Source organism: Pseudorca crassidens, chromosome 14 (genome assembly GCF_039906515.1).
Source record: "Pseudorca crassidens isolate mPseCra1 chromosome 14, mPseCra1.hap1, whole genome shotgun sequence".
NCBI lineage: Eukaryota > Metazoa > Chordata > Mammalia > Artiodactyla > Delphinidae > Pseudorca > Pseudorca crassidens.
Genome location: NC_090309.1, coordinates 31,132,149 through 31,159,383, shown reverse-complemented (window position 1 = coordinate 31,159,383; position 27,235 = coordinate 31,132,149). Strand labels below are relative to the sequence as shown.

The 27,235-nt window shown below is 47.8% G+C and overlaps 2 protein-coding genes across 6 annotated transcripts in view; one reads left to right on the top strand and one right to left on the bottom strand.

Annotated features, from left to right (window-relative positions):
* Window positions 1-7,277: 7,277 nt before the first annotated feature.
* NAGK (N-acetylglucosamine kinase) lies at window positions 7,278-16,276 on the top strand. 4 transcript variants are annotated; one of them, XM_067704772.1, is made up of 11 exons: window positions 7,278-7,441; window positions 9,212-9,296; window positions 9,452-9,550; window positions 10,376-10,517; window positions 10,750-10,854; window positions 11,331-11,441; window positions 12,144-12,256; window positions 13,531-13,618; window positions 14,608-14,705; window positions 15,209-15,287; window positions 15,946-16,276. In XM_067704772.1, exons 1-11 carry the CDS (start codon window positions 7,413-7,415, stop codon window positions 16,134-16,136), a joined length of 1,140 nt encoding a protein of 379 aa, XP_067560873.1. In that variant the 5' UTR covers window positions 7,278-7,412; the 3' UTR covers window positions 16,137-16,276. The 4 variants fall into 4 exon arrangements, with proteins under 4 accessions (XP_067560873.1, XP_067560874.1, XP_067560876.1 ...); XM_067704774.1 differs by lacking the exon at window positions 7,278-7,441 and adding an exon at window positions 7,490-7,810; XM_067704773.1 differs by lacking the exon at window positions 10,750-10,854.
* A 2,952-nt stretch (window positions 16,277-19,228) lies between these two features.
* Window positions 19,229-27,235, bottom strand: part of PAIP2B (poly(A) binding protein interacting protein 2B) — a 45,028-nt gene continuing 37,021 nt past the window's right edge. For both annotated transcript variants that reach the window (XM_067704776.1, XM_067704777.1), the window contains exons 3-4: window positions 25,914-26,090; window positions 19,229-24,878 (exon numbers count right to left, since the gene is read on the bottom strand). In XM_067704776.1, the coding sequence (XP_067560877.1) occupies window positions 24,822-24,878; window positions 25,914-26,090 (234 nt within the window). In that variant the 3' untranslated portion in view covers window positions 19,229-24,821. The remainder of the gene's footprint in view (window positions 24,879-25,913; window positions 26,091-27,235) is intronic.

Here is a 27,235-nt window from a genome sequence, read left to right as displayed (position 1 = left end):
ATAAATTTTATAAAAGGGGAGCTCTGGTTTCCTCACACTTGCCAAGGGGCAAGACAGGAGCCTGGGAGAGATGAGGCTCCTCCTCTACATGTCTGTCCAACCTCCCTTGCAGGGGGACCTCTTCCAGAGGAGGATTCTGGGAGAATCCGGCCTCCGTTCTGGTCCACATAACCCACCCCACCTTGAGTCTTTGGGCCCTCTTTCTTAGGACATAGACTGTTAGTAGCTCAGGAAGTTCTGTGTCCAGGGCTCCAGCTAGGCACCAAAAACAAATCCTGATAAAGGAGCGGGACAGGCTGGGGAGGAGAAATTGGTGAAACTTACGCCACTGGCTTTACATGTGACAGACTTCCTAGCGGAGGTTCATCTCACAGCCTTCCCTCCACACACACTTATTTCTGGCATTCCCGTTGTACCGCAGTGTCGAGAGCAGTACCTGCTGCTACACGGTCAAACGATGGAATTGGGAATTCTATGATTACTTAAGTACCAGTGGCCTAACCCATCATGATCAAAAGCTTGTACCAACTGCCTCTAATCCATGGAGAACTGGGGAAGTCTGGTAGAGTGGAAAAAGCTTTGGAGTCAGAGAGAATTGAGTTCAAATCCCAGCTTGGCCCCTGACCTCTGGGAATTTCAGCCTCTATAAGATTTATCTTATAGGGTACTGTGCTGTGAGGGGATGTGACACTGCTTCTCTTCTTCTGTGACTCCTGGAGGCGGCAGACTGGAGGGAGCTCAGGAAGAGGGAACCATAATTTGCCCTGACACCTGCCAAGACTACAGGTTTCAAAAATGGCAACGTGCACTGGGAAACTGGATTCTTCACAGGGCCGAGGGAATCTCAGGAGATGTCAGGAGACTGGATGCGAATAAGCAAAGGCCTGGATGGGAAAACCGCACCATCTCAGCAGATGCCTGGAGCCGCCCCTCCTCACGGCTGCTGCAGTGCCCTTTACACCTGGCCCTCAGACACAAACACGGGGAACCAAGAGGCGGACGAGTGTTCGATCTAAATTGAACCTGAAATGCCCGAGTTCCCCTATAAGTGACTAGATTAAGAGCGGAGGGTTGAGACAGAAATTACTTTTAGTTGTGGGAAAATACTTAGTTGCATTTTTGCACCCCTGAGTCTATGGTCTATAAAAAAAATTGGACACATTACACAAGACACGCTTTCGTATACGTACTTCTGCACTGATATACACAGACCACCGACATTCTCACACATGACAAACATCTATCCAGTGTGTGCTGGTAAATGTTTAACAGTCAGCTTTCTGGGAAACAAAAATAACAACAATGTGATTGGTACCAGTTGCTGATTTCTATGGTATAAATACTCACACCGTGGTAAGTTAGAGCTACCAACACCATACCACTGAACAGAAGTTAGAAAGATGTGCACAATTAGCTCTCTGTGAGCTAGTGCAGGCCAGCTCCAGCACAACCTGCAAAGTTACACTTGTACATCTGTGCATCTGCTCAAAGGTGCCTAGATATGCAGGTTGCTTAGGTTCCTTTAAGAATTGAAATGCTGGTACTTCCCTGGTGGCTCAGTGGTTGGGAATCCGCCTCCCAATGCAGGGGACACGGGTTTGAGCCCCAGTCTGGGAGGATCCCACCTGCCACGGAGCAACTAAGCCCGTGCGCCACAATTACTGAGCCTGCGTGCCACAACTACTGAAGCCAGCGCACCTAGAGCCTGTGCTCTGCTACAAGAGAAACCACAGCACTGAGAAGTCGGAGCACCACAACGGAGAGTAGCCAAGTGGCCCCCGCTCGCACCGACCAGAGAGAGCCCGCGAACAGCAACCAAGACCCAATGTGGCCCAAAATAAATAAATTTATAAAAAAAAGAATTGAAATGCTAATTCTAATTCTGTACATACACTAGTACAAAAGTGCATAAAGATATTATCTCAGGGTCCTCCCTGGCGATCCAGTTGTAAGACTCCACGCTTCCACTGCAGGGGCACGGGTTCCATCCCTGGTTGGGGAACTAAGATCCCACATGCCTCCAGGGGTGGCCAAAAAAAAAGATATTATCTCAAATCATGCACTTGTAGACACGTGTAGTCACTTAGAAACATATACAAAGACGAGTTCAAATATATAAATAAATGTACACACATCTACGTATAGATGACACAAGCCAAAACATGCATATAAACACATACATAAACACCCACATGTCCAGTAAGAGGGAGAAAACCAACAGGATTTTCTGGAGTAGCTGCCTTGGCCCAAAGCCCCCCTTTCAGAACCACTTCAGATCAAGGCAGAGGAGACTTGAAGGGCAGACTGTGTATAGCCAGGTATCCACACCTGCTTCTGTGTGCACCCCGCCCCTTCTGGATTGTTCCTGGGGGACCTGCAGGTCTGGAAGAGCTCTTGCCTTACATCAACCAGCCTCAGAGTCCCACCTCCACCCTTAGCAAGGCAGCCCCTCACCTCTCTCTCTTTCACTGTAAGAAAGGCAACTCCAGCCTCTGTCCCTGCCCTCATCCTCGGTCAACAGAGGACGAGGTCAGTATGATCCGCACCCCAACTTCAATCCCTCCCATGACCTCTGCCCTGTCCCTTATCACTTCCTTGTTCATCTCTTCCTGGGCCATTGCCCCAGCCTTCTAAGTGTCTCCCTGCTCCAGGCTCTTCCCTCCCAGTTGTCCTGCTACAAGGAACCTGCCAGATTAATTAGCCTAAAGTGCAGTGCTGAGGTCACACATGTACTGGCAATCTCCCAATGCAGGACAGATTAGGGCTAGATCCCTCTGAGGCCCCCTGACCACTTGTCCAGCTCCCACTTCCCCAATTTGCAGTTTCATTTCTATTTTCTCCAAACGTCTTTCTCTTCCCCAGTCTGTTCTGCAAATTGGCTCTGCCGTAGAATCTGCTTGCTTCCTTCTTTAGTTCACAGTAGCATTGACTAGCTCTCATGTTTGTGGTACAGTGCTTTATATGTTATAAGTACTCTCAAAACCATTCATGGACCTCCTATCTTGTGCCCGATAGTGAGGTTGGCCCTGGAAATACAGTGCTGAGTAAAAACAGACGTGGTTGTGCTTTCATGAACCAAGTCAACACAACCTGTTGAGGATCTCGGGTCACTAAATCCTCTGTCCCAAAATCGTTAAGTGGATTTGGGAGGGGAGATATTTTTCCCTCCTGTCCCTCTTACCTGACCCCTCCAACCCCCAGGAAATAGGGCCTCTCTGGAGTCGTGGGGACACACTAGAGAAGACAGAATATGAAACTGTGGCTTGCAGATACTTAGAGGACTTTACCAACCTCGTGAGCTTCACAGGAGCAGCTGTCAGGATGCTGCAAGTCCAGTACAAAGGGGCATTAAACTTTTACAAGCTATACAGTGGTGAACACTTGTCTGCCTTGCAACATCTTTATTTCCTTCCCATTACGGGAACTACCCACACACATTTTAAGCAACATCTCTTATTTGTGTGAGCCTAGGCTAATAACTTTGATTTCAGAGTTTCCTCACTTGTAATATGTGGTTAGAAATCTGATATTTTCATGGGGTTGTTAGAATGATCAAATGAGATAAATGTACCTAAAAGAGCTTTATATAGAACTTTAATGTACAACACAAATGTACAGTCATTTATTCAATGCAGTTTTCTTCTTTAAATCAATCATAGTTCATAAACAGGTACTCAATGACCGAAATATTCTGGCCCAGACGTCTAGGAGACAGGATATAAAATAGCACCGTGCAATAGAAATGTGTGAGCCACATGTATAATTTTAAAATTTCTAGTAACTATATTAAAAAAGATAAAACAGACTGGCAAAATTGATTTTAATAATATATCATTTTAACCCACTATCTCCAAAATAATATCATTTCAACATGTAACTTGTGTAAAAGTTATTGGAGATATTTTACATTCCGTCTTGGTACGAAATCTTTGCCATCCTGTATTTTACACTCACAGTGCATCTCATTTTGGACCAGCCACATTTCAAGTGCTCGATAGTCACATGTGGCTACTGTGTTGGATGGCAGACACTGATTAGTAATGCCAATAAAAATCAGTTAAGATCTATGTAGTACTTTACGGTTTTCAAAACTCTTTTGATGGTTAAATCCTGTGTTAGCCTGAGTAGGCGGCTGTTTATCATCTCCATTTTGTAGAGGAGAAGCAGCAGCAATTATGTGTAATTCACCCGAGGTCATCCACTAGTAAATGGTGAAAATGCTTATCTTCACACCTTTCTCTTTTGCTTCCTTTTCTAACAAGAAATACAAAGGGAAACTTTAATATTATCATACACATAGATCCCAAGACTCATTGCACTAGTGCATGGAAAGGTACAGTCTTTTCAAAATCCACCTACATCTCCTTTCCTTCAAAAATCCTCCCTGTTTCGGGACTTCCCTGGTGGCGCAGTGGATGGGACTCCACGCTCCCAGTGCAGGGGGCCCAGGTTCGATCCCTGGTCAGGGAACTAGATCCCACATGCTGCTGCGGCTGAGAGTTAACATGCCACAACTAAGGAGCCTGCGAGCCACAGTTAGGGAGCCCACGTGCCTCAACTAAGGAGCCGGCGAGCTGCAACTAAGGAGTCCACCTGCCGCAACTAAGACCCAGTGCAACCTAATAAATAAATAAATATTTTTTAAAAAAATCCTGCCAGTTTAATTTCACCAGAATCTATTACTTCCATTATTCTAAAAATATGTGTTTGTTGGATTAAGCACCTTCCAGGTCTGATGTGCTATGGATGTAAATGATATAGGTGGGCATTAAAAAAAAATCCTACTCCTCTCTCCAATATTCCCTATGATGCAGTGCTTTACTTTTTAATTATTCTTGGGGCTTAAACTGAAGTGTTTCAGTGTCCCAAATATGTAAGAACTGAAAAGACTCCTCTCTTCTAGTTTAAAAAGTACATATACACCAAATGTTCACACCAAAGCATAACCAGACCCAGCTGGCTATCAGGGAAAGAGGATCCTAGTGCAGGGTTTCTCTTTAAGAAGATGGGAGTCCCATCCACTGCGCCACCAGGCAAGTCCCCAAACTGGCAGTTTTGAAGGAAAGGAGATGTAGGTGGATTTTGAAAAGACTGTACCTTTCCATGCACTAGTGCAATAAGCCTTGGGATCTATGTGTACGACAATATTAAAGTTTCCCTTTGTATTTCTTGTTAGAAAAGGAAGCAAAAGAGAAAGGTGTGAAGATAAGCATTTTCACCATTTACTAGTGGATGACCTCGGGTGAATTACACATAATTGCTGCTGCTTCTCCTCTACAAAATGGAGATGATAAACAGCCACCTACTCAGGCTAACACAGGATTTAACCATCAAAAGAGTTTTGAAAACCATAAAGTACTACATAGATCTTAACTAATTTTTATTGGGCAGGTAGATGGGGGTGGGGAGTGGGGACAGGCCAGCTTGAGAATGGCCCTGCTAAGGACCCCTCCCTAGACTGACGTTCCAGAAGAGACACCAAGGGCAGCTGACTGTCCTTCCAGCACGAGTTGCTGCCCTTTACGGGCCCAGAACCGTCTAGAGGAGCCCGCAGAGGCACGCAGGAGCCCCAGCTTGACTCCCAGACCTGGCATCTTTCCCCTTTGTCCCCCCTTTCCCTGTCACGACCCCGTGTAAGGAAGGAGAGTGCAGTGGTGGCTGGAGGGCAACAAAAGGCTTGTAAAACCTGTCAACAAAAAAGTAATCAGTTGATCTAAGAAAGAAATGGAAAGTTTTATTCCAGCCAAATTTGAGGATTATAACCCAAGAAGAGCATCTCAGAAAGCTCTCAGCACTGTTCCACCTGTTAGAAGTCAAAGCACAGTAATAAGTTTTTTGAGAAAGATGGCTGTACATTAAATGATGTATTATTGACAGTTTACATAATCCAGATCTAAGTGCCACGTGACCGCTTATCAAGAAGGAATGTTATCTTTAAGGAGTTGTCTTACCGATGTTAGGAGAACGTTGCTCTTTATGATTAAGCTGGTAATTCTGCCGACGGAGGTTTTGTTAGGGGAACCACTGACCGAAACCACCCACACTGGCCAGCCTCCAAAGTAACCATTTGCACAAGTAGTTTTATGGCAGGAGGTCCTGGTAAGGAACATGGAACTAACAAGCCACCACCAAACCAAAGAATTTGGTAAAGGTCAAAAAGAGACTCCAGTCCATATTGTCCTACCAACCTTCCAGAATCCTCCTCACTGGAATCCATCTTGGATGAGCGATGCGTGCACCACCACGAAGGACCCTGAGTCAGAATGATGGGCCAGAGACAACCTGGAAACCAATCCCACCACCATAAAACCCGAGACCACAAGCCACGTGGCAGAGCAGTCCTCCTGGGTTCCCTTACCCTCCTGCTCTCCACCTGGGTGCCCCTTCCCAATAAAGTCTCTTGCTTTGTCAGCACGTGTGTCTCCTCGAACAATTCATTTCTGAGCGTTAGACAAGAGCCCACTCTCCGGCCCCGGAAGGGGTCCCCCTTCCTTCAAGAGTTTGGGGAGGCTTGGTCGATCCATAATGCAGATACACAATGCACAATAGGGGGGAGAGAGGAAGCCAAAGGGGAGATAAAACTTTTCATGTTTAAATTTTTGTCTTGCCATAAAATACGAATTTTATTTCACAAACTGTATCTGCTAGTTCGCCTGGCAGTCTACAGCCCCCAAATACCCTCTACAAAGAACCCAACTTTCTTTGGAAAGTAGTGAAAGCTGAACTCTTTCATCTCTAGGCTTACAAGGACAGCCTGGGGAGCTTTCTCCTTTCCCAGCCTGCTTCTGGTTACTCCTGGTTACACATATTCACACAAGTCCAGCGTAAAGTCTTAGTGGGTGCTCGTGTGCCCACGGTGTGACTCTGCCATCGCCAGGCAGGTGTTGGGTTGAGCAGTGCACTTTTTTAGGACTCCCAGTGGTCCCCTGGCTTCGTGCAGCTCCCCGATCCCACACCCCAGTGGGGGTCTGGCCAGGTGTACCTCACTGTCCTGTTTCACCCAGTCTACGTGGCTCCCACGCATTGCGCACGCGCGAGGCGGAGCTGCCAGCAACTTCCGGGCACAGAGGGGAGAGCAAGGCAACGGGTCTAGGGGGTCCGGCCCAAACACCCCTTCCTGGCTCCTCCGCTTGGGATCCCGTATCCATCTCCAGAAGCAGGACTCAGGAGGCGGGGAGGCGATCTGCAGGAGCCGCTGAGGACCGCACTCACCCAGCCCGGTGCCATAGCCAGACCAGCAGCCCTGAGGCTTGGGGCGGGCCACGGTGCCACGCCCCGCGCACGCGCACTGGGAGTCGGCTGGACCGCACGGACGTTCACGTGACGCGGGGCGGTGCCCAGCGGGCTGGAGGTCCGGGATCGCCGACAGGAGGGAAGCAAACGGCGGGATCCGCGGTGGCGGTAGCAGCAGCATGGCCGCGCTCTATGGGGGTGTAGAGGGGTGAGTGCGGTCCGGAGGAGGGAGTCCGGAAGGGGCGGCCTGGGCCACTCTCTGGCCCGAGGGCGGGGCGGAAGGCCGTGGCCAGGTCGGCAGGCTGGTGACCTCCCACCTCAGTCAGGGTCCGGCCACTTTGGGCTTTTGGGCTGCGGGGTCTTGTGGAGGAGGAGTGTGTGCCCGCGCGACGGTGCTCTTGCGCGCGCGGTCGTGTGCTTTGTAGGCACTGTGTGCCACAGCCACACCCCGGGGCAGGTCCTTTGTGTTTAGCGGCGGAACCACAGCCCTTTCTCCCACGAAAGACCCACTCCACAGTGCTCCGCTGGAGAAGCTTCTTTTTTCCATTCCCGCTCCGGAGAGAGTTTTGCAGAACAGGTGTCGGGTGTGAAGTTGCTGGACTGGGGGTCGGGAGCGGGGGTGTGGTGGAATCCCGGACAGTGATCTTTGCCGGAAGGTATCTGGGACCTAAAGCTGGGGGAGGCTGAAACCCCTCCATTCTTGGCACTCCAGGCTACTCACTCTAGATCCAACCCTCTGTTATTCTTGCTTATTTCCTGTTCGGAAGCTTGTCTGCAGGACTTTTTGTAATAGCTCTTCCCCTCGGTGTGACTATGGGCAAGAGTTTTGCCCTATCTGGGCTTTCGTTACCACGTGTGTGAAGTGATAAGAGGGATGAACCGAATGATCTCTAAGTCCCCTGCATGTGGGTGTGGGTCCCCTGGGTGTGTCAAATCAGGGCACAGTAGAGGGTCTGAGCCAGGGCACTTACTTTTGAATCTGACATTGCATTACTTCAGTGGCAGTCACATTTCACTGCTGACTCATGGACCCCAAAGTCTTTTTTTTCACATGCATTGTTATGATTGATCTCCCCTGCCCTGTATTTATTGCACTGTTTTTTTAAAAAAAAAAACTACAGAAATTTGCGTTCATCCCTGTTATATTCATGTGTAACATATGACCCATTTTTCCAGTTTGTCAAGAGGTTCTTTGGGACGATAATCTGCCGCCTCATGCATTAACTACCCCTTGAAACTTCTTGTCATCTTCGAGTTTGATCAGCAGGTCTTCAGTGTCCTTTTGTGATATTCCTAAAAGTACTGATCAGTAAAGAAACATACATCGCACCACCACAGACCTCCGTCCAAACTACCATTTCTCCCAGTAATAAGCATTTGACCCTTTAGTTGCTTAAGCAGGTATTAACTCTTCGTGTCATTTGGCCAGCATTTCTCACAAGGGTGTCTTGAAAATCTTGGCAGCTGGAGCTGCTAAAGGCAGCCTTTAGCTATTGTGAGAGAAGCAGAGAGACGTGCCATTCTTTTTAGTCACGTTTACTGAGTGTTACCTGTGCCTGGAATGAGGGTAAATAAATGATCCAGAGCTTGACCCAGTGGAACTTGTAGTCTAGTGAGAGGCAGACAGGAAAACAGCTTAACGCACTTCTAATACAGAGGAGTCCATGGGGGCACTGACATGGCTGAACTAATGGAGCTGTAGTGGTGGGCCACACATCGGAGGTTTCAAGGACGAGGTGATATATGAGTAGGGTCTTGCAGGATCGGTAGGATACCCCCAAGGGAAGCTGAGCAGGAACTATGTTTTGGAAGTCCAAGAGCCCAGCAAACAGCCACAGAGGAGGGTTTGGGAATGGTGATTGGGCTTGCTGAAGCTGTCCCCCTCACTCTGGGCTCTGCCTATGACAAGGACTGCACAAGTTTAGCTGTATCTGCAGGTTTTTCTGAGCAAGACTGAGTGCCCCCTTGTGTTCTGTAGGGGAGGCACACGATCCAAGGTCCTTTTACTCTCAGAGGATGGGCAGGTCCTGGCAGAAGCGGATGGACTCAGCACAAACCACTGGGTAAAGGCCACACTGAGGGGACCAGTGGGCTTGACTGTGGCTTTATTCTCTGTAACTCCTGTTAAGGTGGGGGCTGGGGGCTCACTTGGCAGCCTGTAGGGGCGACAGAGGTCATGCAGGCCTTTGTAACTCCTCCTTCCCTTGACTGGGGCCAGCTGATCGGGACAGACAAGTGCGTGGAGAGGATCAACGAGATGGTGAACAGGGCCAAACGGAAAGCAGGGGTGGATCCTCTTGTTCCTCTGCGAAGCCTGGTGAGTCTGGGTAGAGTTTGGGAATTAGGTCACAGCAACACTGAGACAGCGAGTTTGAACTAGATGAGTCCGATGACTGCAAAGGGAAAGGCCTTGAGGGCTTAGTCTCTGGTCTAGAAACTCACCTGATCACATCCACTCTTGTGGCTGCATTGTCACCTACAAGCCACAAGGATTGGAAGGGCACAGGGCTTTGGAGAGCCATGAGACCTCGGTTTGAATCCCAGCTTTGTCACTCAGCATCTGTGGTGTGTGACCCTAAGCAGGTTACTTATGTGCTCGAAGCCTCAGTTTCCTCATTTGGAAAATACGGAAAACAGTAGCTACCTCAGAGTTGCTGGGATGGTAAAATGGCATGATGCATCCCAAAGTGGTTTGCACAGAGCCTGACCCATAAAGTCTGATTAAGTGTTACCTGTTATTCCTGGCTCAGCTTTCTCCCGAGTTGCTGTAGCTCCCGCTACTTCCTGGACGTATCCTCAGGGAGATGTCCTGCAGGCACAGCCAAACCCCACGCATTCTGAACCAAGCTTACCTCTCCTCGACTTGCTCCTCGGCCTGATTTTTTCTGTTAAGGGCACTGTTGTCCTCCCCGGCTCCTGACCTGGCATTGTTGAATCCTTCGTCTTGGCAGGGCTCAGTCCAGGTTCTTCTTGCAGCCACAGCCTTCGATGAGGCACTGTGTGTGGCAGAGGGAGGACTGGGGCTGCATGAACAGGGTATGCCCAGCGGTAGCAAGCAGGGAGCAGATGTAGGAGGGGAGGGGGTCGAGAAAGGAGCTGGGTCTGGGGCGCTGCTTGCTCGTTCACCTCCCGCGTGGCCTAGGGCCTATCCCTGAGCGGTGGGGATCAGGAGGACGCGGTGAGGATCCTGATGGAGGAGCTGAGGGACCGATTTCCCTACCTGAGCGAAAGCTACTTAATCACCACTGACGCCGCCGGCTCCATCGCCACAGCTACGCAGGATGGTGAGGAGGTGGAGGGCGGGGTGAGGTTGAGAACCGGTTTTCCTGGGGAAGCCCCTTAGATTTAGCTGGCAGAAGTTGACTAGTAAATACCTGGGAGGCAGCCTTCATCACAGCCCCTGCTCCCTTCATTAGCTGAGGTTTGCCAGAGCAGGCACTGGACAGAAGGAGGGGGGGCAGGAAGGGTGTCTTGATGGGAAGCAAGAAAGGAGTCCAACATGAGACTCCGTTGCAGAGGAGGGAGCCCCTGGGCAGTGCAGCGACGAAGCAGGCTGGAGAAAGCAGCAAGTGCTGAAAAGACAATGGGAGGAACTCTGTGACGGGAGTATAAAAAGTGATGGTATCGTGAGATTGGCATTTGAATCTCAGCTCCTGTTTTGCCAGCTATACCATCTTGGAGAAGTTATGGAACGCTCTGAGTTTCAATTTCCTTATCTATAAAATGGGGGTAATTGTATTCATAAGGTGGTTTAGGGTACTGAATGAGTATCACTGTGTGAATAGGGTCTGACACAACCCCTGGTACATGGTAGGGACTCAGTAAAGCAGGTAGTCACTTGAAGGCTGGCTGGGCAAGGAGACCCAGACTCGTGTGCCTCTCTGTTCCCTAGAGAAGGGTACTATGTGATTGGAGTTTCTCTGAGACCCAGGCCCTCCACCTTCAGGCAGGAAACTAGCTGGGCTCGGTTTTCTCTACAAAACTGGGTGGTGATCCCTTTGCTTGGGGCTGGTTTCTGTCCTTTCTTTCCTCAGTCAGAAGCTGTGTGCTCTGTGCAGGGCCTCGGCCACACTGAGCCTCCTGTGCCCTTTCCCCAGGTGGGATCGTGCTCATCTCTGGGACAGGTTCCAACTGCAGGCTCATCAACCCCGATGGCTCTGAGAGCGGCTGCGGTGGCTGGGGCCACATGATGGGAGATGAGGGCTCAGGTGAGCTCACGCCGACTGGGCCTGGCTCAGGGTCCTGGACCGTTCACTTCCTGCAGCTCCCCATCTTCCTCTCCCCTCCCCTCAGCCTGCTGACCCCCTGGGGCTCTCTGGGGAGAGCGCCTGAATCTGAGTCCAAGATAATGACTAAGAGATCTAGAGATGCAAATGCTGGACTACTGGCTGGCCGTGCTCTTCAGCAGTGATTTGCACCCAGGACTCAGATTCATGCCTCAGCATAATAGCCGTTGCCTACCTGTGTTGACTTTTGGAGTCCTTAGGAGGGAATTGACGCTGTGAAGGTTAAGGCCATAGATGTCAGGAAATGCCGTACCAGTCTGCTAGTGGGACAGGGGTCTAGAAGCTCCTCCCACCATCACCTCTTCATAGGTAGCAGGTGGACATTTTCATAAGGGCCCTTAGGGTCCAGCTCCTGGCAGTGACTCTCGTGGTTTGGGTGGCAGCTGACTGACCTGGTCTTTACGTGGGGATGGGAACTGATGTGACACAGCTTCGCCTGTTCAGTCTTCCCCCTCCAGCTTTCCCTTACGTGGGTCAGTCAGATACGGTTTAATTAGAGGACCCCAGGCTGGGAATTGGGGCACCTAATTCTCTGTAATACTCAACCCTGTCTAGGTGTGAGTTTCCTCCCCTGTGAACTTGGGGAGATTGCCCCATCTTCTTAGCCCTTTCTGCTCTCTGCAGCCTACTGGATCGCACACCAGGCAGTGAAAATAGTGTTTGACTCCATCGACAACCTAGAGGCGGCTCCTCATGACATTGGCTATGTCAAACAGGCCATGTTCAACTATTTCCAGGTACTCCCCCTGCCCCTGGTAAACATGCACACCTGGGATAGGGCAGCGGGAGACCGAGCAGGAGTGAATTCAGGAGAGGGACTGGGTGGGCCCGGGGAAGTCGGGGGGAATTGTTTGTCAGAGCTGGAGGATGGAGAAGTCGTCTGTGAGGACCGGATTCAGAATGAGGTGGGCATGCATTCCCCGCATGAGGAGAGGGTAGGTTGCGGACAGACTGGACTTCATCCTTGGGCAGCTGGACTCTGCGGCGAGTTGAAGGCAGATGCCATTTGGGCTGAAGTGAGAGGTGCAGGGTGAGATCAGGAGACAGTGCACACAGACACAGGGACAGCAGGTGAAGTCTGAACAGGTATGTTGGCCAGTGAGCTGCCTCTGGCTATATGGGGCAGGGAGGAGAGCCTGTTAAAGAGGGGCAGGGAGAGTTCTTGGGAGGGTACAGCTTCCCACCCAGGGAGGGCATCAGGGATTGACTGCCCTCCTTGTCTGGGCTGTGCTCATTTGTAGTGGGTTAGGAAACAGCAGCCTTTAGCTGCACCAGAGGTGGAGGCTGAGAGAGGAGAAGGCAAGTAAGTTTATTTGAGAGACATCTCTCTGGCTGAGGGCCACTTAGGCGAGCTGACTCAGCAGATTGGTTCTGAACACCACTAATAAGTCTACTACTCCCTCTCTTATTGTTTAGTCATTAAGACATTAGAAAGATTAAATGACAAAGTATGTATGACATGCTTAATACGTTGCCACAGATGCTCAAATTCTAGCCCCCCACCCCCTCTTCCATTTTAGTAACGTATTCTAGGGAATCTCTGGTTCTTGGGACCTTCAGAGGCGTCACAGGTGTGTAAGGTAGTTGAGGTAGAAGATGGACTTTATGTGGTGAAATAAGTGTGGGAGAAACAAATCAATTTTGACTTCTCAGAGCCTTTGATCTGCATTGTGCCTCTTAAGGGAGAGGTGCAATGAGCAGTAGTGGTTAGATTCCTTCGACCAAAGAAATCTTTTCAAGGGCACCTCAAGGAACTGAAGAAGACTCTGGTGAGCGCAGGTCTCTGCTCTGTGTTGCGTCCAGGCTAACCTCTAAAGAGCAGTAGAGCCATGCTGGGGAAAACATAACTTTTCTCAAATGAGAAATCTCAAATCCTTGTACTCTAGAGCATAAACAAATATTATTCCAGCTTTTCAAACAGTAGAGACATCAGGAAGGCCAACTGGGTGGGCAGACTGGGAATTTTCCTTTGCTTCTGATGACTATCTTGTGCCTTTTCTCTGTCTCTCAGGTGCCAGATCGGCTAGGAATCCTCACCCACCTGTATAGGGACTTTGATAAATGCAGGTTTGCTGGGTTTTGCCGGAAAGTTGCAGAAGGTACTGGAGATGGGGTAGGGTTTTTATCTGACTTTGTTCTGCAAAGACCTCCCTAATTGGAGAGTGGAGCAGGGTTCAGATGGGGATTGGAAGCCAATTTCCCTTTGACCAAGTGCCGTCAGTTTTCTGCCACCGTGGGCCTTGGTACTGGTGAGCATTGAGGTGGAGACAGAAGGACACGCAGGTTGTACTGCCAGTCGTTTTACATTACCTGTTTCTCTTCGTGACAGCTGTCACGGCTTGTGCAGGCTGTATGTCTGTTTCTGAGAAATTTATGAAGCAGTTATCCTTTGGGCAGATCTATAACTTTCTTTTTTAACGAGTGATACCCAGAGGCCTAGGGAATCACGGAGCGGTTAGGCGTATTTGGTTGGGTATCAGGAGGAGCTGAACCATAGGGCTTGTTTGCACGTTGCTCTTGCTCCAGTGTGCGGTCCATGCTCCCTTAATTTGGATTCCTGAAGCCTCAGGGCATTGTAGGGCCCTCTTAGCTCCTGCTGGTCTGAGGCCCTTTCAGAGCAGAGCTAGGAAGGGGCTGGGCTGACTAACAGCAGACTGTTGGAGGCGGGTGGGCAGCCCCGAGAGGAGTACCAGCCAGCTGTTCAAGTAGGGTCCTGGGTCCCCAGAGCAGAGAGACCTTCGGGGACAGACTGAATAACTCAGTGTAAGTTGGAGTACAGACCAGGTGCCAGTGTTTTCCCCAGTGGGGCTGCCCTTCTTGAGTGCCTGGAGTGAGCCACCTCTGTCCAGGACACCCTTCCTAGGGTGAAAGTAGCTGGTGGGGGCCGGTGGGTAAGGACGAGAGGCAGCTCTGGAGGCTGGCTTACCCACACGGCGTGAGGTGAGCATCTGTTCCTGATTGAGACCTCTGCTAGCCATCGTACTCGCACTGCACTGTTGCTGCCCTGAGACAGAGAGAGAAAGAGAGTCACTGAGGACCGGAGCCTCCCTGGGTATTCACCCACTCCATTCCTTCCTCCCTACCCCAGGTGCTCAGCAGGGAGATCCCCTTTCCCGTTACATCTTCAGGAAGGCTGGGGAGATGCTGGGCAGACACGTTGTGGCAGTGTTGCCTGAGATTGACCCGGTGAGTCGAAGGGGGGAAATGGAGGCTGGGGAGCTTCTGGGCCAGACTCGGCCCTTTCCCATTAGAATGAGACTGTCCCACCAAACTGTGTAAACTGGGTACGATTTTAAAGGAACTTAGGGTATGAGAAAAATTCTGCGGGAAGTCTGTAACACAAAGAAGTTCTTTGGGTCAGTGCCCTCCCTCATCCGTGTTTATATATAGCAGATTGGCTTACTGTGGTATATGTGCTGTCCCCTTTCTTTCAGTCCTGCTTCTGTCCATTTCCCTCCCTTCTCTTTTCTTCCTCTGTGTTGCTGCTTAACTCTTCATTCCCTTCCGTCCTCTACCTTGCCTTTATGAATCTCTCTATTTTGCTCCCTTTTTTTTTCTTTTGAGTCCACCTTCTGGTTCTCAGCTAGAGGGAGAGTGACTGAGATAGGTTGGACTGGTCTTAAGAAACGTCCCCCTCTGGCACTGGGGAGGCTTGGTTGCCCCCAGTATCCATTTCTGCTCTCCTCCAGGTCTTGTTCCAAGGGGAGATTGGCCTCCCCATCCTGTGTGTGGGCTCTGTGTGGAAGAGCTGGGAGCTGCTGAAGGAAGGTGAGTATAGGGTGGGGGGCAGGTTGAGACAGGCAAGGGCAAGAGATGGGGCTGGAAAGGGGGTGGTCTGGGAAAACAGCCTGCCCTGGGGAGGACTTGGGACCTGGGCCCTGAGGCCTGGACAGGCCACTGATGTCTCAGACCAAGACCCTCATCCTTCACTCTTCCACGGAGTCCTTTTACAATGTCCCATCCAGCTTCCTTGAACTCTTAGAAAGACATTCTCTTCCAGAGGATTTATTAAATAGGCACCACCTTTTAAAAATTAAAGACAAATCTGACTTGAAATTGGAGCTTCTGACCAGCATGTGGTGACATCCCAGTCACCATAATCCTAGCTAGAAGGAAAGAAATGTGCCTTTTGCAACCTTGCAGCTTGTTTCAGGTGGCTGTGTGGTTTCCATTAGATACTCTGAAGTAGCTCCAGGATCCCTGATGCTGCCTAGGAACCCCTGGGAGGCATCGGGGCCTGGGGGCCTCGGGCTCCAGTGCCCCACAGCCGTTGCTGGACTCACGCACCCTGGTGCAACCATCTGTTAGGGATTTGGCATGTGGGACCTCCACAGGATGCCTCAGGGCCTGGGCCTCTTCTTTCCCTCCCTCTGTCCCCACCTTCTCCCTGGTCTCTCATCTACATCCTCTACGTTCTTTCCTCCAGGTTTTCTTTTGGCGCTGACCCAGGGCAGAGAGATCCAGGCTCAGAACTCCTTCTCCAGCTTCACCCTGTTGAAGCTACAGCACTCCTCTGCCCTGGGCGGGGCCAGCCTAGGGGCCAGGCACATCGGGCACCTCCTCCCCATGGACTACAGCGTCAATGCCATTGCCTTCTACTCCTACACCTTCTCCTAGGGGGCTGGCCCTGGTTCCACCCCCTCCAAGCCCAGTGGACATTGGGTGCTGGAAGGCAGGAGGCTTTTTCTCCTTTTCCTTTTCTTTTTTTTGAAAAAGAAACATATAGAAGAAAATAAACGCACTTTACCCACTCCCCAGTTGGATTGTGTTATCAAGCACGTTTGCTGTGTACATCCTCAGCTCACCTGCCAGCAGGTATCCCAGAGGGCTCAGAGATGATTTTAGCCCAGGGTTTAAAGCCCCACCCCCAGATGCTTGGCCTGTGGTCTGCAATCTGCTCGCCACACGGTTAGGCAGATAACCTGTGTGCTGCCCCTGCCCACCACGTTAGATACTTATGCCATGTGGCTGCCAGTTAACCTGTGATCTCAGTTTTCTCCAGTCAAAGGCAAGGGTCAAGATTGCTGCCTGACTATTTTTAGTGGAACTAAGTGTTGTCCATGGAGAACATCACCAGCAATAACCTTAGCTATATCACACCCTCTCTTGATAGTCCCAGTAGGATTTAGGGGACAGGGGACAATTCTAATCTGGGAGAATTTTTACCTCACTGGATTTGGTACTTACAGGTGAACAGCACATTTTGCAGTTTTTCTGCATGAATGAGCTCTTAAGAAGTTGTGCAGATGGCTGATAGCCAAGAAGGCCAACTAGGCACAACTAGGCAGCCTACGTGTTCCTGGTGACTGCTGGCCTGGCTCTGGTTACAGGATGACACTGTTGTGTGGCAGCGGGAATGATGAACATCAGTGAGGAGCAGACATGATTTCCTGTCCTCTGGATACTGCAGGTTGATTGGTCAAGACAAGCCCAGAGCTTCCTGTTCTGCCCGTGCTGCTTGGCGAAGACCGAAGCCAGAGTCTCGATCCACAGTGGCTGCCTCTCCAGGTGTCTGGAGCGTAAGCTGTTAGAGGCATGGGTCATGTCCTAAACGTCAGTTCTCAAACTGCTGTGCATCAGTTATTCACGAGCTTGTTTTAAACTCAGGTTTCTATTTTTTCCCCCTTCCATAAGGTGTCTGATTCATTAGGTCAAGGATGAGATGAGATGGGGAATTTTCATTTCTACCAAATACCTTGGGTAATTTCTGCTGCAGAGGTCCAGGATCTGCACTTGAGGGAGCTCTACCCAATAATTTTGGAGCTCTGATTAGGCTCTCAACGGGGTCGTGAATACTTGTTTCCCAAGTCAGATGACACTTATTTCACTGTCTAGAACACAACGGTAGCGGCTCTTGTCCCATCAGCTCTAGCGCAACACAACAATAACTCAAGACAAGTCCCTTCTGAAGGGACAGCCAGCCCTCTTCACATCTAGGTATGGCCCAGACCACTGGGGTCAGCTCTCAGCAAGTCACCAGTACATCATCAGCTAAAAAGCTTGCAAGGAGTCAGGGACACAGCAGAGTGCCTTTGCTCCATCTCAGTCCTAATAACGCTTACTGATGAGTGGTGAACTTTGGAGAAGTCTTTTCACATGATCTCAGGACCAGGATCAAGCAGTGTTTCGGATTTATAATCTAAAACTATTGGTGAAGAGTTTAAAAAGAGATATTTATGTTCTTCAGGGTACAGCCATCACTTCCTTACCATTGTCCAGGCTCTACTATTCCAGATGGACAGTGGAGGGCTTAGAGCACAGCTTGACTGACTTTCTAGTGCCAGCTCATAAGTATTCACTAAATATTAGTTGAAAAAATGAAGGCAATGTTAAACTGCACAAGGTCACTTTGTGTTCCTTTTTCCATTGGTCAAAGGAGATGTGATGGGGTAGCTTATTCTCCAGTTAGGCTCTGTTACACAGAGGTTGCAGTGCAGGTCATAAGTGATTTTTGATGAGATTCTCCCCCTTTAATTTTAAACTTATAATCTCCTTCACTAATAAGATACCAGGAGCAATTAATGGGATTCCGCAGTGCCAAGGCATTGAATATGTATGTATTCATCTCATCTGAGCTTATAACAGCCAAACAAGAGAGCTGGGAACAAGAAATGGACTTGAAGAGGCCGGCACTGCCTTAATCTACCTGTGTGATGTCGTGGACAGCATGGCCTCATCTGCGCCATCCATTCAGCAAATGTTCACTGAATGTCTTCTGGCTGTGATGAGCGCTCTAAGGATTTTTAATGTAAGGATTAAAAATGAGTATACCGTTACACCTTATACCAACAGAAAGTTGGTAAAAATTTATGGACTATACTGCTTACAATATCTGCACTTCTCTTTAATGTACTTAGTTTAATGAAAATTTTAAGTGAATGAATACACCATTCACGTCTGTAAGGCTGTGAATAGTTAGGCCCTGTATAGACATAACTATCTCAAAAAGCTGTAAATAGGCAAGTCAGCTCAGATTTTTTTAAACCTGATTGTAGGAAGGAGGCAAATAAAAGCACTCAAAACAAAACCCATTGGCTGTGGTCTGGTCCCATGATCTTTTTACTATAAAGCCCCTCGGAGAATCATTGGGAGATTCAAGCTAGGTGTAAACCGAGTAAGAGTTACCAGACTAACCTCCACAAGAGCAAGGATGATGTCTGCTTGTTAACTCCAGCAGCCCTGGTACCCAGGACAATGCTTGGTACCTAGCAGGTTCTCAAACTTGCTCAGTAGTTGAAAGGCAGACACAGAAGCCCTTTACTTGTTTTCTAGATGAGGCAGTTTTCCCCAGGAACAGGAAAATATCAGCTATCCAACTGACCTTCAAACCCAAGGATTTCCTGTTACCGCCTCTGTTCAAAGCCACACACGTCATTGCCACTATCACTACCATGTATTAAGTGCCTATCATATGCCAGGCAGTATTTTGAAATTAAATTTGGTCTAATTTTCACAATAGCCCCCAGGAGGAAGGTGTCACACCTTCACGAATAAACAGGTTCAGGCCAAAGGCACGAAGTGGTGGAGGTGGGATTCACGCAGGTCTGTGACTTCCAACACAATGCTTGTACTACTTCGTAACACCATTTAGAATGGAAAATTGGGCAACTAAAACTGTGAGCCACGTTGAGACAAAATCAAACACGTACCATGCATACGCCCCCTTGTAATATGATATAATGACCCAACTGTAGGAAAAAGGGTACCACTGCCAGCAAATGCATTTTATTCTCATTTTAATGAGATTTTCAACAGCTGCCATTTGGTTTGTATAGCAAATTTTTAAAAAAGTAACTTTTTTTCCATTTTTGATATTTTTATGAAAAGTATTTTCTTCAGTTTTAAAGCCCTGCCCCTCCCCCAAAGTATTAATAACTACCATGTGATGTGTATTTAGGGGAAAAAAAAGGAACAAAAACAGCTTTTAAAACACTTGAGAAATAGGGATAAAGGTCCAAAGTCCAGGCCTGGGCCTGCTGGAGGTGGTAAGCTGCCATGGCACGCTCGGCGCTTCACCGTCCACAACAGCAGATGCGTGGGCCGTGCACAGACCCGCTGGGATGTACCGCAAAGTCCACTCCCTTTCTCCTCCTGACGGCCTCTGTTGGCTGGCCTCTTTCCTTCCAAATCGGTCTAACAAAGGCAGCACGATCTTTAACACATGTTCCGCTTTGTAATGGAGACGACGCTATTGAGCAAGTTCAGAGATTCCTCCATTTTGTCGGGGAGGAAAAAATATTCAACACAGTATTGATGGTTTCACTTTCTTGTCCACTCAAACACATGCTCATTAACATATTAAGCTAATTATCAGACGCTTCAGAAGCCCGATGTGTAGACAGCACAGAAGTTTCATGTAAAAAGGAAGTTGCAAAATTATAAAAGTTTCTGCAGCAGGTCAGGATCCTCGCGGAGCTTCTGATGACGAAGCTGGTTCTGATAGGCCGTCCCTTTGACATGCGCAGCAGCCCCGCCAGGAGCCCTATGTTCTCAGGGTTCCATTTAGACCACAGGAGGTTGAAATCCATGTTTAAAAGACCCCCTGCTGACGAAACATATATCCATCGATGGAATATTATTTAGCAATAAAAAAGGAACAAACTACTAACACAAGTTATGTCATGGGTGAACCTCGAAAATATATGTAAATGAAAAAAGCCAGATACAAGAGACCACATTTTGTGTGATTTCATTGAGATGATGTCCAGAAAAGGCAAATATATAGCGACAGAAAGATTGGTGATTCCCTAGAGCTAGGAACAGGTATTATCATGTAAATAGGCATGAAGGATCTTATTGAGGGGGATGAAAATGTTCTAAAACTGAGAACTGTATGGCTGTGCCACTGAGGAAAGTTACTAAAATCACTGAATTGTACACTTGAAATGGGTGAATTTTATGTTATGTAAAATATGCCTCAATAAAGTTGTTTAAAAAAAAAAGTCCCTGTCTCGCAAACCACCCGTCAAGCATTAAACATTTCTGAAGGCTCACAATCAACAGTACAGGATTATCAATTAGTGTTGAGTTACAGAGTGAAAACATTGTACTCTTTTATAGTACATAGCCTAGAATGTTTCTTTACTATTTATAATATTAAAAGGTAGCCAGTAAGAAGGTAGGATTGGGGAAGAAAACTCAGCAGACCTCACAAATGAGACTCCTAGTAACAAAATCTAAAGGGGCTTTTTCTTTTAAAATAAAGATGGTGCATCTGTCCCTTTGTAGATTTCTCTTCTGTCCCCTGGGGGTAGGGTGGTGAATCACTTGGCTAACGCCCCATAGAGATCAGTGTACTCAGCTGTCCTATTTGTATGACCCCCCCTAAAATCTCGACTGGGGACAGCAGTGGGGGGCTGGGCAGTGAGGGCAGAGACCAAGTAACAAGCAGGAAACTTGAGTGTTTCCTTGGGTCAGCCTCCTATTCCCCTGTCCTTTGTCACTAATTGCAGATTCAAGATGGGAGAAATAAAGACAGAAGATTAAAAACAAATGGGGAAAAAAAAACCTTACAAAATTGTGATGAAATTCACAAGGCAGCAGAGCAATGGCTGCAGAAGAGTACTCTGCGTACTACCCAGGGACCAGGAGAACTAATGATCTCTGAGAGGGGAAACGATTCACATGGGTAACCGTGGGCAGAGGTAGGAGGAGACCAAGGTTCCTGATGCTCACCAGATCCCAGTCAACCCTCCTGTTCTCTCCATCAACTTCCCAAACTAACGAGGTCTACATTTATCCCGGAGGAGAGTAGCTAGGAATACACAGTCTTTCCCAAAAGGTGCACGTCTCCAAATCTTGGTCAAATTTGTCAGGTCTCTGCCTGAACCCATACATCAGCATAACCTAACCAAGCAACATTATTAACCCGTGATGCCAGGACCCTTATTGAAGAACACTTGCCCCCTCCCATCTCAGGAGCGTAGATTCCTGGGCTCCTGATGTTTATACATGGGCTTTGCAGCAGCACCAATGCAAGAAGATTCAGTCAAGCTGTTTCCTTTGGCTACTTCTTCACACAACTTTCCCGACATATATTAATTTCTACTCTGAAGTCAGAGCGTTTGACTCACCTCCTTACTTCCCAGCATCTTCAAAATCAAGCCAGAACTTTGACATTATAGCAATCCACAATTTGAAAAATGCTGATTACCTCTAAAAACATTTTAAAGTTATAATTAGCATTGTAACCTTAATTAAAGGGACCCCAGCTGTTTTGACTTTGGAAACTAAAGGTGCTGCAAAGGTCCAGCCTTTTCCTTGCAATCTTTTTGGGTTTGACCTTATGTGATCCCCGAAAGTCAACTGCCGCAGTCAGAAACTGCTCCAAAGACCCAAAGGTGCAGGTGCTCAGGCCTAGGCTGTATCCATCAAGTTTTCTGCTGTTCAAAGGGCAGGAGAAAATAAAAGGTATTTCTTTTGTTTTTTACCCCTTGAAGAGCAGGAGATAAAATCATTTTCATTTTGGAGTTTTAGAGTCCAATAATCACAAAATCAGTCACTAATAAACTAACACTGGGACCAGCCAGAATTGGCAATTGTTGAAAATACATATTGTTTCTATACTTAAACTTCTAGTTGCCAATTAAAAAAACTTAGAGTAGTGGCTTAAGTTCAATATCAAAATCATCACTTATAATACCAGCCTCATCCTCAAAAGGTAAAGGTGTCTAGTTTGGCTTGCACCCAGAACCTCTCCTACGAGGAAAAGTCTGAGATAGAGGTTCCCAGCCTTTCCCCAGTGAAGATCCAATAAGACCCACACGCATTTCCTGTTAAGGAGTTGGCAAACTCTGACTATAGCTGGGCCCGTGGTCTGGGTGACAATTGTGCTCCCACCTCACAACATAAAATAGATGGAGAAAAAGGTCACGCTGCAAGAGGAACCGCTGGAAGCACAAACCTACACATTAAGAAGGGGGTCACACTGCTAGCTGCTTCCTGATCTTGAGTCAGCGCACTGTCTGAGTGGGACTGGAATGGCCAGCCCTCAGGTTCCACTGCTTGGCTGGAAGGAAGCTTTCTTAGTCCTGACCAAATATGCCTTGTGCAACCACGCTGACATCCTAGATGAAACCCCACAGCAGATGGGAAAACAAGCCCTTTGAACTACACCTAATACCTTAGCCTATCCTGGTGTCAGAAGGGTAAGCCTGCTTCAGGATGAAGAAACGGCTCGATCTGGATCCCTGTAGGACTTCCCAGACCAGGAGCCACACAAGAATCCATGGTGCTCTTTGTGATGGAGACACCACGGTCTAGACAATGGCTCTTTCTGCAATACCAACACATTTCCAGCAGCCTTCAGAATTCTGAGCTTGGACAAGTTAATGCAGATTGAAGGAGGAAAAGCGGCCTGGAAGAAAGAGACCTCTATTTCCACACTTCCTAGGTCCTGTCCTTATTAGAGGCAACAATTCCAGCTGAAAGCTGAAGCTGGAATTGAGACATTTCTTTATTCGTAGCCCTGCCTGAAAACGAGTTAAGAGTTCCATTCTCCCGAGGTAGAGACTTTGGGAATTCATGAGCACATCTGACAATACGAGCTCCCTAAACTACTCTCCTATGACATGTGACCTAACAAGGAAGGGCATTTTTCAAATGATGCCATCCTAAAGACTCAAACAAGGAAAAGATGTGGGTTCATATTTTCAATCTGACATAAACCTGTGGCTGTTCAAAAAAGTCAACAAGGGACCTCATAAGAAAAAGGAGAAATTCTTAAATTTTCCAAACCCTAGTCCGTTCCTTCCAACCTCTGTCCCACATCCACATACTGAATTTACACAGACTTTATTTCAAGTTACATGATGTTTTCCTGACAGGCCTATCACACAAGACAGTGGCAGTCATACAGAAGCCACTGTCCTCCTCAGGCCCCTGCAAGTCCTTGCCCGTCCTGGGAGAACGGCCAGGACTGGACATGCTCTCTTTTAGACCTGACTCTCCCACCGACTTCTCTAGCACACAAAGGCAGCTCCTGGGCCAAGTTTAGTTCCTTATGAGTATCAACGACAACAAAAACCCCTGTGACTTGTGGGCAGGAAAGGAACACACCCAGAAAGTCCAACCTAGAAAACTCAAAAACCTGGGTATGGGGGAACAGCAAAATTTTATAACTGCCGCAACTGTCCTGGTGGGTCACACAGTCACAGGGTCAAACAGGACTCGCTCTCCTAGGCTTTTTTGGAGTTCTTCTGCATAATTCTGTAAGGTGGGAAGAAGCATCCAAACTGTGAACTGAGCTTCTTGCTAGTGTCCTGAAAAATACATTGACTTGTGAAAGTGCACAAACCTTTCTAAGGAAAGTAAGGTACCAGGTGGACCAAGTCCTCATGAGGCTGGAAAAAAACTGTCAAAATAAATTTAAGACATAACTAAGAGGATTCAAGGATGACTTCTCCAGGCTGACGCTGATGGCCAGCACCGCATGCCTCTCGTACACCTTTGGTAACATTACCTTTTCTCAAAAACAGAGTAGGGTTGGGGTGGAGGGGAGACAGGGGACTAGACACCATGAGACGAAATGGCAAATCCACTCTAGTGCTCTTTTACCTTGTAAATTTTGAGTCTGATGGTAGCTGTAAACAGAGGCTTAAGAGTAGGCCAACAGTAACTGAACGGCTCAGGTGACAATCACCATCCCAGTCCTCTCCTGCTTTACAACTTTCATGAACCAGATGGCTGATGAAAGTTGCTCCTGTTGGTTTCCAGTACTTTAAGCCTGTGTTTCCTTGAATGGGGTTCAGGCAGGGAGACATGGGCTCAGCAGGCCACTGGTAATCCCAGCTCATCACAGGAAACTCCCAGGGATCACGGAGCTGTGCATTCTGGTTTACAATACCTGCTTCTTCCACTCATCCCTCTTCCCATCCAGCTTAACAGACTGAGTAAGTAGTGCTCCAGGTGTTCACTGCCCTTGGTAAGTATACAGCAGAGCGGGAAGGGCATTCTTAAACACCCAGATTTTCTTGGTCAGCTTATTTTGTTTAAACACATACAGCAGAACATTCCTGATGGGGGGGGGGGCGGGAATTGCAATTTCCCTAAATCAAAAAGCTAATAATAATAGGAAATTGCTCCAAATCAAAGTCAGTAGAACAAAAGAGAAATACTCAGAGGCTCGTAGAGAAAGACTGAGCACATTAGTGACTCCAATCACAGTGTCGAGTTAAACCACTGTCCCCTTTCCCCACTGTGCACCCCTTGCCCGTCCCGCCCCCCTCTTCAGCTCCGCCTTTTTGTGCAGCGTCGTCCCCAGATGTGGGGACGTCCAAGTTCTCCTCAAAGCTTTCTGTCAGCTCAGTACTTCACTCCTGGAATAAATTCCTTGGCATCCGGGTTCAGGTTACTTTTGCTCTGAAATAAGAACCAAGAGATAATAAATGCCAAGGCAAGCTGTACTTTAAAACGTATTTTCTCCTTGCTTCCGTTATTACCAGTACCTTCCTCTCAGCCTCAAGGAGAGAAAAAACAGAACTCCTTGCAACTCAAGCTGTTGTTGAGTTGTTTCTTGCTGGGCTGCTCTCAGTGTTCTGATGTACTAAGCCCTGCTAACCTCATTTTCTCCTTCCTACTTTAGACTCCTGTTTCCTTCATGATGCTTTCATTTAAATTTCATTTAAATTTGACTCCAAAAATACTTTTTCAATTTATTAGTACCTTAACTTGATGAAAATCAGAGTACTCCATCAAAGTAGTTTGGTTACCACAATCCCTATTTTTTTTTTTTTTCATCTTTCTGTACTCTCTGGTTATCTACTCTCTTGTGAATATCTAAAACCTCATCAAACTGCAGGGCACAATCATTCAGAAAGTGAGTTGTGTGAGAACAATATCACTTACAGAATTCTGACATTAGGCCAACATGGAATGCAAGGAATTAATTTATCTGGGCTTCTAATTATAAGTGGAAGATGGTCTCTTAAGAGTATATTCCTTCCAAAGTGAACAGGCAATTTTTATAACAGCATCATTCAAAATTATAAATACAGATTTGAGGGATAGCAAAAGAAAAGGACAGCAGCAAATGATAATTTGAAACCAAACCTCTTCCATGTTCAAATTTTTATCCTTATTCCCAGTTCTGCTTTGAAAAGCCCATGGGAGAAAATGAAAGTTGGTGATGCTGCAACCATCACATTTGCACAGTGCTTTAAGAGGTGCAGTGCATCTTCAACGCACCCCCTTATTAATGCCCAACGCACCCCCTTATTAATGCTTTAAGAGGTGCAGTGCATCTTCAACGCACCCCCTTATTAATGATGAGTGAAGAATCAGCAGCTCAGGGGGCTCCAGGGCTTGCCCAAGGTTGTAGGGCCAAAAAGAGAGTCTGTGACTCTAAATCCTACATTCTTTTCACTATGTCACATGTGGAACTACATATGCTCTTACCAAAATATCTTCAGAATCATGACCATCACTGACTGACAGTCCATTTAACTGTTGTTGCAACTGTCCCATGGCCTGAGGCAGGTCTCGCGATGGAATAAACCAGTCCTGGTCTTCCTCATCCAGCATCTCCTGGAAGCAGCGGTCCAAGAATTCTTGCTCCTGCAGCTCCTCTTCCACCTAGCAAGCAAAGGGGAAGAGCTCAGACGTACTGTCCCAGTGGGACTCACACCTTCCAGTTTTTTCTCTACCTCTTTCTTTCAGAGGTTGTTACTATGCAGTTAAGAATGATCTTGTGGGGGGGCTTCCCTGGTGGCGCAGTGGTTGAGAGTTCGCCTGCTGATGCAGGGGACACGGGTTCGTGTCCCGGTCCGGGAAGATCCCACATGCCGTGGAGCGGCTGGGCCCGTGAGCCATGGCCGCTGAGCCTGCGCGTCCGGAGCCTGTGCTCCGCAACGGGAGAGGCCACAACAGTGAGAGGCCCGCGTACCGCAAAAAAAAAAAAAAAAAAAAAAAAGAATGATCTTGTGGACTTCCCTGGTGGCACAGTGGTTAAGAATCCACCTGCCAATTCAGGTGTCACGGGTTCGAGCCCTGGTCCGGGAAGATCCCACATGCCACGGAGCAACTAAGCCCGTGCGCCACAACTACTAAGCCACAACTACTAAGTGGGCCACCATTATTGAAGCCCGTGTGCCCAGAGCCCGTGCTCTGCAACAAGGGAAGCCACCACAGTGAGAAGCCCGCACACCGCAACGAAGAGTAGCCCCCGCTCACCGCCAACTAGAGAAAGCCCGCGCGCAGCAACGAAGACCCAACGCAGCCAAAAATAAATATTAATTAATTAAAAAAAAGAATGATCTTGTATGAGATCTACTAAGAATTATGATGCTTCTAATGACAGGCTAGAGAAAATATAATTTTTAATTTTTCAACCAAATTCCATCAAAAATAAGGCTGAGGAAATAGTCAAAATAGCAGAAATTCCAGGTATTCACAGATCTTCTAATATGTGATACAGATATTTTCCACTCATATGGCACTTACAGAAAATCATTTTAAAGCTTGAAATTCTTTTCTCAATCTTGTTGAGAAGCGATTCTTCTTAAATTCCCCATCTTTCAGATATGAAAAGGGTACAGGAACTATGTAACTAGACCACTACCTGGATAGTGGAGATTAAATCAAAACCAACTCCCAGCTTCTGGCCCACTTTTCTGGTATTGAGGCCCCTACATGAGAAAAAATACTTTCATAACCTTAGAAAGATATAAAGAACACTTTTTTGCATAGCAATAGAAAATGATGTCATCAATGTAGTATAC